Source organism: Oncorhynchus nerka, linkage group LG4 (genome assembly GCF_034236695.1).
Source record: "Oncorhynchus nerka isolate Pitt River linkage group LG4, Oner_Uvic_2.0, whole genome shotgun sequence".
Classification (NCBI taxonomy): Eukaryota; Metazoa; Chordata; class Actinopteri; order Salmoniformes; family Salmonidae; genus Oncorhynchus; species Oncorhynchus nerka.
The window spans coordinates 22,913,049-22,925,545 of record NC_088399.1 but is presented as its reverse complement, the minus strand read 5'-3'; the positions used below and the strand labels follow the sequence as shown (position 1 = coordinate 22,925,545).

The window sequence follows — 12,497 nt, the reverse complement described above, 5'->3', positions numbered from 1 at the left end:
CCCCTTGTCCCTCTCTCCACCCCTGCCTCCCCTGTCCCTCTCTCCACCCTGCCTCCCCATATCCCTCTCTCCACCCCTGCCTCCCCCTTGTCCCTCTCTCCACCCCTGCCTCCCCCTATCCCTCTCTCCACCCCTGCCTCCCCATATCCCTCTCTCCACCCCTGCCTCCCCCTTGTCCCTCTCTCCACCCCTGCCTCCCCCTTGTCCCTCTCTCCACCCCTGCCTCCCCCTTGTCCCTCTCTCCACCCCTGCCTCCCCTTGTCCCTCTCTCCACCCCTGCCTCCCCCTATCCCTCTCTCCACCCCTGCCTCCCCATATCCCTCTCTCCACCCTTGCCTCCCCCTTGTCCCTCTCTCCACCCCTGCCTCCCCCCTTGTCCCTCTCTCCACCCCTGCCTCCCCCTATCCCTCTCCACCCCTGCCTCCCCATATCCCTCTCTCCACCCCTGCCTCCCCATATCCCTCTCTCCACCCCTGCCTCCCCTTGTCCCTCTCTCCACCCCTGCCTCCCCCTTGTCCCTCTCTCCAACCCTGCCTCCCCTTGTCCCTCTCTCCACCCCTGCCTCCCCTTGTCCTCTCTCCACCCCTGCCTCCCCTTGTCCCTCTCTCCACCCCTGCCTCCCCCTGTCCCTCTCTCCACCCCTGCCTCCCCTGTCCCTCTCTCCACCCCTGCCTCCCCTTGTCCCTCTCTCCAACCCTGCCTCCCCCTGTCCCTCTCTCCACCCCACCCCACCCCTGCCTCCCCTATCCCTCTCTCCACCCCTGCCTGTTCCTGTCTCCACCCCTGCCTCCCCCTGTCCCTAACTCCACCCCTGCCTCCCATTTCCCTCTCTCCACCCCTGCCTCCCCTTGTCCCTCTCTCCACCCCTGCCTCCCCGTGTCCCTCTCTCCACCCCTGCCTCCCCTGTCCCTCTCTCCACCCCTGCCTCCCCTGTCCCTCTCTCCACCCCTGCCTCCCCTTGTCCCTCTCTCCACCCCTGCCTCCCCCTGTCCCTCTCTCCACCCCTGCCTCCCCATATCCCTCTCTCCACCCCTGCCTCCCCTTGTCCCTCTCTCCACCCCTGCCTCCCCCTATCCCTCTCTCCACCCCTGCCTCCCCATATCCCTCTCTCCACCCCTGCCTCCCCCTTGTCCCTCTCTCCACCCCTGCCTCCCCCTTGTCCCTCTCTCCACCCCTGCCTCCCCCTTGTCCCTCTCTCCACCCCTGCCTCCCCCTTGTCCCTCTCTCCACCCCTGCCTCCCCCCTATCCCTCTCTCTCCACCCCTGCCTCCCCATATCCCTCTCTCCACCCTGCCTCCCCCTTGTCCCTCTCTCCACCCCTGCCTCCCCTTGTCCCTCTCTCCACCCCTGCCTCCCCTATCCCTCTCTCCACCCCTACCTCCCCATATCCCTCTCTCCACCCCTGCCTCCCCATATCCCTCTCTCCACCCCTGCCTCCCCTTGTCCCTCTCTCCACCCCTGCCTCCCCTTGTCCCTCTCTCCACCCCTGCCTCCCCATATCCCTCTCTCCACCCCTGCCTCCCCATATCCCTCTCTCCACCCCTGCCTCCCCTTGTCCCTCTCTCCACCCCTGCCTCCCCATATCCCTCTCTCCACCCCTGCCTCCCCCTTGTCCCTCCCTCCACCCCTGCCTCCCCTGTCCCTCTCTCCACCCCTGCCGCCCCCTGTCCCTCTCTCCACCCCTGCCTCCCCTGTCCCTCTCTCCACCCCTGCCTCCCCCTTGTCCCTCTCTCCACCCCTGCCTCCCCTGTTCCTCTCTCCATCCCTGCCTCCCCCTGTCCCTCTCTCCAACCCTGCCTCCCCCTGTTTCTCTCTCCATCCCTGCCTCCCCTTGTCCCTCTCTCCAACCCTGCCTCCCCTGTTTCTCTCTCCATCCCTGCCTCCCCTGTCCCTCTCTCCACCCCTGCCGCCCCCTGTCCCTCTCTCCACCCCTGCCTCCCCTGTCCCTCTCTCCACCCCTGCCTCCCCTTGTCCATCTCTCCACCCCTGCCTCCCCTTGTCCCTCTCTCCACCCCTGCCTCCCCTTGTCCCTCTCTCCACCCCTGCCTCCCCCTGTTTCTCTCTCCATCCCTGCCTCCCCTGTCCCTCTCTCCACCCCTGCCTCCCCTTGTCCCTCTCTCCAACCCTGCCTCCCCTTGTCCCTCTCTCCAACCCTGCCTCCCCTTGTCCCTCTCTCCACCCCTGCCTCCCCTTGTCCCTCTCTCCACCCCTGCCTCCCCTTGTCCCTCTCTCCCCCCTGCCTCCCCCTGTCCCTCTCTCCACCCCTGCCTCCCCTGTCCCTCTCTCCACCCCTGCCTCCCCTTGTCCCTCTCTCCAACCCTGCCTCCCTCTGTCCCTCTCTCCACCCCACCCCACCCCTGCCTCCCCTATCCCTCTCTCCACCCCTGCCTGTTCCTGTCTCCACCCCTGCCTCCCCCTGTCCCTAACTCCACCCCTGCCTCCCATATCCCTCTCTCCACCCCTGCCTCCCCGTCCCTCTCTCCAACCCTGCCTCCCCTTGTCCCTCTCTCCAACACTGCCTCCCCTTGTCCCTCTCTCCACCCCTGCCTCCCCTTGTCCCTCTCTCCACCCCTGCCTCCCCTTGTCCCTCTCTCCACCCCTGCCTCCCCCTGTCCCTCTCTCCACCCCTGCCTCCCCCTGTCCCTCTCTCCACCCCTGCCTCCCCTTGTCCCTCTCTCCAACCATGCCTCCCCCTGTCCCTCTCTCCACCCCACCCCACCCCTGCCTCCCCTATCCCTCTCTCCACCCCTGCCTGTTCCTGTCTCCACCCCTGCCTCCCCCTGTCCCTCTCTCCACCCCTGCCTCCCCCTGTCCCTCTCTCCACCCCTGCCTCCCTTGTCCCTCTCTCCAACCCTGCCTCCCCCTGTCCCTCTCTCCACCCCACCCCACCCCTGCCTCCCCTATCCCTCTCTCCACCCCTGCCTGTTCCTGTCTCCACCCCTGCCTCCCCCTGTCCCTAACTCCACCCCTGCCTCCCATATCCCTCTCTCCACCCCTGCCTCCCCCGTCCCTCTCTCCAACCCTGCCTCCCCTTGTCCCTCTCTCCAACACTGCCTCCCCTTGTCCCTCTCTCCACCCCTGCCTCCCCTGTCCCTCTCTCCAACCCTGCCTCCCCTTGTCCCTCTCTCCACCCCTGCCTCCCCTTGTCCCTCTCTCCACCCCTGCCTCCCCTTGTCCCTCTCTCCACCCCTGCCTCCCCTTGTCCCTCTCTCCACCCCTGCCTCCCCTTGTCCCTCTCTCCAACCCTGCCTCCCCTTGTCCCTCTCTCCACCCCTGCCTCCCCTTGTCCCTCTCTCCACCCCTGCCTCCCCTTGTCCCTCTCTCCAACCCTGCCTCCCCCTGTCCCTCTCTCCACACCTGCCTCCCCTTGTCCCTCTCTCCACCCCTGCCTCCCCCTGTCCCTCTCTCCACCCCTGCCTCCCCTTGTCCCTCTCTCCAACCCTGCGTCCCGCTGTCCCTCTCTCCACCCCACCCCACCCCTGCCTCCCCTATCCCTCTCTCCACCCATGCCTGTTCCTCTCTCCACCCCTGCCTCCCCGGTTCTCTCTCCAACCCTGCCTCCCCTTGTCCCTCTCTCCAACACTGCCTCCCCTTGTCCCTCTCTCCACCCCTGCCTCCCCCTGTCCCTCTCTCCAACCCTGCCTCCCCTTGTCCCTCTCTCCACCCCTGCCTCCCCTTGTCCCTCTCTCCAACCCTGCCTCCCCTTGTCCCTCTCTCCACCCCTGCCTCCCCTTGTCCCTCTCTCCACCCCTGCCTCCCCTTGTCCCTCTCTCCACCCCTGCCTCCCCATATCCCTCTCTCCACCCCTGCCTCCCCCATATCCCTCTCTCCACCCCTGCCTCCCTTGTCCCTCTCTCCACCCCTGCCTCCCCATATCCCTCTCTCCACCCCTGCCTCCCCCTTGTCCCTCTCTCCACCCCTGCCTCCCCCTGTCCCTCTCTCCACCCCCTGCCGCCCCCTGTCCCTCTCTCCACCCCTGCCTCCCCTGTCCCTCTCTCCACCCCTGCCTCCCCTTGTCCCTCTCTCCACCCCTGCCTCCCCCTGTTCCTCTCTCCATCCCTGCCTCCCCCTGTCCCTCTCTCCAACCCTGCCTCCCCCTGTTTCTCTCTCCATCCCTGCCTCCCTTGTCCCTCTCTCCAACCCTGCCTCCCCTGTTTCTCTCCATCCCTGCCTCCCCTGTCCCTCTCTCCACCCCTGCCGCCCCCTGTCCCTCTCTCCACCCCTGCCTCCCCCTGTCCCTCTCTCCACCCCTGCCTCCCCTTGTCCCTCTCTCCACCCCTGCCTCCCCTTGTCCCTCTCTCCACCCCTGCCTCCCCTTGTCCCTCTCTCCACCCCTGCCTCCCCCTGTTTCTCTCTCCATCCCTGCCTCCCCTTGTCCCTCTCTCCACCCCTGCCTCCCCTTGTCCCTCTCTCCACCCCTGCCTCCCCTTGTCCCTCTCTCCACCCCCTGCCTCCCCCTGTCCCTCTCTCCACCCCTGCCTCCCCCTGTCCCTCTCTCCACCCCTGCCTCCCCTTGTCCCTCTCTCCAACCCTGCCTCCCCCTGTCCCTCTCTCCACCCCACCCCACCCCGGCCTCCCCTATCCCTCTCTCCACCCCTGCCTGTTCCTGTCTCCACCCCTGCCTCCCCCTGTCCCTCTCTCCACCCCTGCCTCCCGCTGTCCCTCTCTCCACCCCTGCCTCCCCTTGTCCCTCTCGCCAACCCTGCCTCCCCTGTCCCTCTCTCCACCCCACCCCACCCCTGCCTCCCCTATCCCTCTCTCCACCCCTGCCTGTTCCTGTCTCCACCCCTGCATCCCCCTGTCCCTAACTCCACCCCTGCCTCCCATATCCCTCTCTCCACCCCTGCCTCCCCCCGTCCCTCTCCAACCCTGCCTCCCCTTGTCCCTCTCTCCAACACTGCCTCCCCTTGTCCCTCTCTCCACCCCTGCCTCCCCCTGTCCCTCTCTCCAACCCTGCCTCCCTTGTCCCTCTCTCCACCCCAGCCTCCCCTTGTCCCTCTCTCCACCCCTGCCTCCCCTTGTCCCTCTCTCCACCCCTGCCTCCCCTTGTCCCTCTCTCCACCCCTGCCTCCCCTTGTCCCTCTCTCCACCCCTGCCTCCCCTTGTCCCTCTCTCCACCCCTGCCTCCCCTTGTCCCTCTCTCCACCCCTGCCTCCCCTTGTCCCTCTCTCAACCCTGCCTCCCCTTGTCCCTCTCTCCACCCCTGCCTCCCCTTGTCCCTCTCTCCAACCCTGCCTCCCCTTGTCCCTCTCTCCACCCCTGCCTCCCCTTGTCCCTCTCTCCACCCCTGCCTCCCCTTGTCCCTCTCTCCAACCCTGCCTCCCCCTGTCCCTCTCTCCACCCCACCCCACCCCTGCCTCCCTATCCCTCTCTCCACCCCTGCCTGTTCCTGTCTCCACCCCTGCATCCCCTGTCCCTAACTCCACCCCTGCCTCCCATATCCCTCTCTCCACCCCTGCCTCCCCCGTCCCTCTCTCCAACCCTGCCTCCCCTTGTCCCTCTCTCCACCCCTGCCTCCCCTGTCCCTCTCTCCACCCCTGCCTCCCCTTGTCCCTCTCTCAACACTCCCTCCCCTTGTCCCACTCTCCACCCCTGCCTCCCCCTGTCCCTCTCTCCAACCCTGCCTCCCCTTGTCCCTCTCTCCACCCCTGCCTCCCCTTGTCCCTCTCTCCACCCCTGCCTCCCCTTGTCCCTCTCTCCAACCCTGCCTCCCCTTGTCCCTCTCTCCAACAGGTGCTACTAAGAGGGTGCTACTAAGATGAGACACGAGGCTATAAGCTACTAGAGGGTGCTACTAAGATGAGGCACGAGTCTATAAGCTACTAGAGGGTGCTACTAAGGTGAGACACGAGGCTATAAGCTACTAGAGGGTCCTACTAAGATGAGACACGAGGCTATGAGCTACTAGAGGGTGCTACTAAGATGAGACACAAGGCTATGAGCTACTAGAGGGTGCTACTAAGATGAGACACAAGGCTATAAGCTACTAGAGGGTGCTACTAAGATGAGACACGAGGCTATGAGCTACTAGAGGGTGCAACTAAGATGAGACACGAGGCAATAAACTACTAGAGGGTGCTACTAAGATGAGACACGAGGCTATGAGCTACTAGAGGGTGCTACTAAGATGAGACACGAGGCTATAAACTACTAGAGGGTGCTACTAAGATGAGACACAAGGCTATAAGCTACTAGAGGGTGCTACTAAGATGAGACACGAGGCTATGAGCTACTACAGGGTGCAACTAAGATGAGACACGAGGCTATGAGCTACTAGAGGGTGCTACTAAGATGAGACACGAGGCTATGAGCTACTAGAGGGTGCTACTAAGATGAGACACAAGGCTATAAGCTACTAGAGGGTGCTACTAAGATGAGACACGAGGCTATGAGCTACTAGAGGGTGCAACTAAGATGAGACACGAGGCAATAAACTACTAGAGGGTGCTACTAAGATGAGACACGAGGCTATGAGCTACTAGAGGGTGCTACTAAGATGAGACACAAGGCTATGAGCTACTAGAGGGTGCTACTAAGATGAGACACAAGGCTATAAGCTACTAGAGGGTGCTACTAAGATGAGACACGAGGCTATGAGCTACTAGAGGGTGCAACTAAGATGAGACACGAGGCAATAAACTACTAGAGGGTGCTACTAAGATGAGACACGAGGCTATGAGCTACTAGAGGGTGCTACTAAGATGAGACACGAGGCTATAAACTACTAGAGGGTGCTACTAAGATGAGACACAAGGCTATAAGCTACTAGAGGGTGCTACTAAGATGAGACACGAGGCTATGAGCTACTACAGGGTGCAACTAAGATGAGACACGAGGCTATGAGCTACTAGAGGGTGCTACTAAGATGAGACACGAGGCTATGAGCTACTAGAGGGTGCTACTAAGATGAGACACAAGGCTATAAGCTACTAGAGGGTGCTACTAAGATGAGACACGAGGCTATGAGCTACTAGAGGGTGCAACTAAGATGAGACACGAGGCAATAAACTACTAGAGGGTGCTACTAAGATGAGACACGAGGCTATGAGCTACTAGAGGGTGCTACTAAGATGAGACACGAGGCTATAAACTACTAGAGGGTGCTACTAAGATGAGACACAAGGCTATAAGCTACTAGAGGGTGCTACTAAGATGAGACACGAGGCTATGAGCTACTACAGGGTGCAACTAAGATGAGACACGAGGCAATAAACTACTAGAGGGTGCTACTAAGATGAGACACGAGGCTATGAGCTACTAGAGGGTGCTACTAAGATGAGACACGAGGCTATGAGCTACTAGAGGGTGCTATTAAGATGAGACACATGAGGCTTTAAGCCACTAAGAGGCCATATCATCATACAGGAATATATCTCAATCAATACTGGAAATAGAATCTGTGAATCTGAATGCACGATTTCAAGTCACCCACCCTGTTCATCTGGCCGCCCCTCTCATCAAACCTGCCACTCAAGCTTAGTAGTCTAACCCCCTCTGAAATCACCAATTCTCCTTCCGGTCATTTCTTCCACCGGTTGTTTCTCCCACACTAGCTGCAAGCTATCTGGGCCTCTCTGTGGCATGCAGGCTGAGTTTATTTCTCCCACACTAGCTGCAAGCTATCTGGGCCTCTCAGTGGCATGCAGGCTGAGGTTGTTTCTCCCACACTAGCTGCAAGCTATCTGGGCCTCTCAGTGGCATGCAGGCTGAGGTTGTTTCTCCCACACTAGGTGCAAGCTATCTGGGCCTTTCTGTGGCATGCAGGCTGAGGTTGTTTCTCCCACACTAGCTGCAAGCTATCTGGGCCTCTCTGTGACATGCAGGCTGAGGTTGTTTCTCCCACACTAGCTGCAAGCTATCTGGGCCTCTCTGTGACATGCAGGCTGAGTTTGTTTCTCCCACACTAGGTGCAAGCTATCTGGGCCTTTATGTGGCATGCAGGCTGAGGTTGTTTCTCCCACACTAGCTGCAAGCTATCTGGGCCTTTCTGTGGCATGCAGGCTGAGGTTGTTTCTCCCACACTAGCTGCAAGCTATCTGGGCCTTTCTGTGGCATGCAGGCTGAGGTTGTTTCTCCCACACTAGCTGCAAGCTATCTGGGCCTTTCTGTGGCATGCAGGCTGAGGTTGTTTCTCCCACACTAGCTGCAAGCTATCTGGGCCTCTCTGTGACATGCAGGCTGAGTTTGTTTCAGGTTTTGATGTCACGTGCCCAAGTACAGGGAAATGCCTTTCTTGCAAACTCTAATCCCAACTAAGCAGTAACCAATATCAATATAGTACTAAAAATAAAATATGATACAACAAAAACACACAAGAAATAAAAATATGCAATAACACGAGAAAGTAAAAGCTATATACAGGGTCAGTTCCAATACCATATTTACAATTTGCAGGGATACTGAAGTGATAGAGGTAGATACAGTATGTATAGGGGTATGTTGACTAGCCATCTTCAAAATAAATACAAGGGTTAACTCATATAGTCAGTGTAGTCATTTTGTTAGCTGTTTAGCAGTATTATGGTTTGGGGATAGAAGCTGTTCAGGAGCCTGTTGGTGTCAGAACCTGATGCACCGGTACCGCTTGCCATGCGGAGCAGAGAGAACAGTATATGGCTTGGATGGCTGGAGTCTTTCATGATTTTCCGGACCTTCCTTTCTCCCCACCTGATATAGAGGTCCTGGATGGCAGGTAGCTCGGCCCCAGTGAAGTACTGGGCTGTCCGCAACACCCTCTGTAGCGCCATGCAATCGAGGGCGGTGCTGTTCTAAAATAATGGAATTACAAAATATCTAAATATTAGGACGAGCAATGTTGGAGTGGCATTGACTAACATACAGTAGAATAGAATACAGTATATACATATGAAATAAGTAAAGCAGTATGTAAACATTATTAAAGTGACTAGTGTTCCATTATTAAAGTGATTAGTGATTCCATGTCTATGTATATAGGGCAGCAGCCTCTAAGGTGCAGGGTTGAGTAAACGGGTGGGAGCCGGCTAGTGATGGCTTGCAGTCTGATGGCCTTAAGATAGACGCTGTTTTTCAGTCTTTTTCCCAGATTTGATGCACCTGTACTGACCTCGCCTTCTGTATGGTAGCGGGGTGAACAGGCAGTGGCTCGGGTGGTTGATGTCCTTGACAATCTTTTTGGCCTTCTCGTGACATCGGGTGCTGTAGATGTCCTGGAAGGCAGTCAGTGTGCCCCCGGTGATGCGTTGTGCAGACCGCACCACCCTCTAGAGAGCCCTGCAGGTGGTGCAGTTGCCATACCAGGCAGTAATATAGCCCGACAGGATGCTCTCAATTGTGCATCTGTAAATATTTGTGAGGGTCTTAGGGTCCAAACCAAATTTCTTCAGCCTCCTGAGGTTGAAGATGCGCTGTTGCGCCTTCTTCACCAAACTGTCTGTGTGGGTGGACCATTTCAGAATGTCAGTAATACTGTATGTACGCCAAAGAACTTGAAGCTTTTCACTTTCTCCACTGCGGCCCCGTCAATGTGGATATTGGGGCGTGCTCCCTCTGCTGTTCCCTGAAGTCCACGATCAGCTCCTTCATTTTGTTGACGTTGAGGGAGAGGTTATTTTCCTGGCACCACACATCCAGGGCCTTCACCTCCTCCCTGTAGGCTGATCTGTCATTGTTGGTAATCAAGCCTACTACATCATCCACAAACATAATTTATTCAGTCTGGATAGCTTTAAGCAGTATGTAGATGCAAGCCTTGTCTTTAAGATCCTGCATGGTCTTGCCCCTCCACCTCTATGCCGGCATATCATGCTCAAGGAAAGCAACTCCATGATAACAAGGGCAGTAACTAGAGGGGTAAGAGGCACTGTCACACCTTCTTCACGTCTGTGCGTGTGTGGACCATTTTAAGCCCTTAGTGATTTGGAGGAGGGACGAGCAACTCGAAGCTCTCGACCCGCTCCCTTGCATGTTACTTAGGGCACAGCCATCATAGTTAAAGGTCTTACCTACCTGGCACTCATGAGAGTATTTGTAACCCCCCCCCCCCCCCCCCCTTGCTCACTGGCACAGTTAAATTACTGTAAATGTCTTTATTATAAAACCCAGAAAAACATGTCACATATACGAGGCCCCCTTATACCCCCCCGCTGTTGTTATTGACCCATCGCCATTGCATAATGAAATTTGCTCCAAAACAACAATTAGTAAGTCTATTCAAACTCCTACCCAAGGGTGTGTTTGTAGTCTAACAATGGTGGCCATCTGGCCTCTTCAAAAACCAAGATAAATAATAAATCAGACTGAAGTCAATGTGAAGTCACTGATACAAAAACAGCTACAGAAATAGATGCTGACTGCATCCCAAATGGTGAAAAGTAGTGCACTGCACTATATAGGGAACAGGGTGCCATTTGGATAGCCGACAGTTGCTTTAATGATCCAGTTTATTTCTCATGTCTCCATGTCTCCAGATCAGCACCAAATACATGTCCCATACAGTTTGTTCCAGTCTCTATACAGTGGCAGGCACATCTAATAGCAGAATTTTGTAGTTTCTGTAAAGTATACTTGTTCTTGCTAAAGTAGTTTGTGTTTTCTCTCTCATCTCTTTTTCTCTCTCTCTCTCACTGCTGGCTTTCTGCACACCTTCATCCCTTCTAAAGACAGCAGAGGAAAAACAGGGGGTGGAGAGAGATAGAGGGACAGTAAAGACACAGGAAGAAATCCTTTCCTTTCCTCACTTGTGCTGTATGAAGGAGAATTTAAAACACAAGATACACTATTGTCTTATATTGTGAGTAGCCTAATTGTGGTACTTGGCCTAGATTAAGAACAGTGATTTTACCTATCGGGGGGGGGGGGCTGCAGTGAATAAATGAAATGGTATTATTATCATTTTTGTAAATTAACCTTTATTTAACTAGGCAAGTCAGTTAAGAACAAATTCTTATTTACAATGACATCCTACCCCAGCCAAACCCAGACAACACTGGGCAAATTGTGCACCACCTATGGGGCTCCCAATCACGGCCGGATGTGATACAGCCTGGATTTGAACCAGGGACTGTAGTGACACATCTTGCACTGAGATGCAGTGCCTTAGACCGCTGTGCCACTCAGGAGTAAAGGAGTGCCATCTCCACCAACCTGCTCACCTGCTAGTGCTTAGCAGCCACACACACACACACACACACACACACACACACACACACTCACACACAGTTTGAGCCTGCTAGTTGCCTACTCTGAGCGTGTTTGGCACCCCAGCCAGGAATGTGTTTAATCACAGAGGCCTGGCTTTATATTTTTTTTATCATTGACAATCTCTCCCACAAATCCTCCATTGTCTGCTGTTCTGGTGTTTTCCTATACAGGCAGGGAGGCTGAAGGCTCGGCTGCAGGATTTGGAGAATCTCCTAGCACGCTTCGACTGCCGGAGGGGCTACGGGAACCACCATCATGTGCGGGAGTATCACATGCGACAGCTTCACGAGCGACAGCATCACGAGCGTGGGCATCAGGGGGAGGACAGCTTGCCCAATGCGCTGGAGGACTTCCTGGCTATCCAAGGTAACCAATCATCAGCCACCCACTCATTCCACACGACCAATCAGAAAACATTCTAACAGTTTGTCATTTTCATTCAACCAGTCAGCAGAAATCTGACTGCCAATGCTGTTTACCACTGTGCTCCTATTTGGCCATTATACCTGACACATGGCCTAGCTCATACTGTAGATAACAATACCATCATGCTATCCCATACTAGACTGTCTAGTATACCTAGAATAGTGGACACCAAGCTGCACCCGGAATGACTGTCCGTGCCTAGCTGACTCTGTTCAGCTTGACATTGTTAAAGATGTAACACAACAATATAATGATTAAACCAAACATAATGGGATGGAAAGAGACAGAATCAGCATGAATCAGGAGTCAACCAGCCTTACAATCTTCTCTCCACACTTGCTGACTTTCTCATTATCTTATGAGCAGGGGGGCAAAAGTACCATAAAAGGCTTACAGGCTCATTGACATAGATCGAATGGAGGCTAAATTCCAACAATACAGTTCATAGAAGGCAGGACTGTGTGTGACCATCTTAATCCCTGTTTGTATGACAGACATGCAGCTAGCGAATTTTTAATGCCTCTTCTTCATTATGATGAGAAGTCTAATCAGGATTATGCCTGCCCGACCGCTCCCCACAGGACGCTGGTACACCGCCACATTGCTAAAAAGGCTACACTGCTCTGTAGTAACCAAAAAAGTGTTAAACAAATCAAAATATATTTGAGATTTGAGATTCTTCAAAGTAGCACCCTTTGCCTTGATGACAGCTTTGCACACTTTTAGTATTCTCTCAACCAGCTTCACCAGGTCGCAGTTGCAAATGAGAACCTGTTCTCAACTAGCCTACCTGGTTAAATAAAGGTGAAATGAGGTAGTCACCTGGAATGCATTTATATTAACGGGTTTGCTTTGTTACAAATTAATTTGTGGAATTTCTTTCCTTCTTA

The 12,497-nt window shown here is 55.8% G+C and overlaps 1 protein-coding gene across 1 annotated transcript in view; it reads left to right on the top strand.

The window, feature by feature from the left end:
- Positions 1-12,497, top strand: part of LOC115120723 (laminin subunit gamma-3-like) — a 235,120-nt gene that overhangs the window by 190,497 nt on the left and 32,126 nt on the right. Inside the window, 1 exon segment of the mRNA XM_065018086.1 lies at positions 11,311-11,547. Within this exon segment, the coding sequence (XP_064874158.1) occupies positions 11,311-11,547 (237 nt within the window).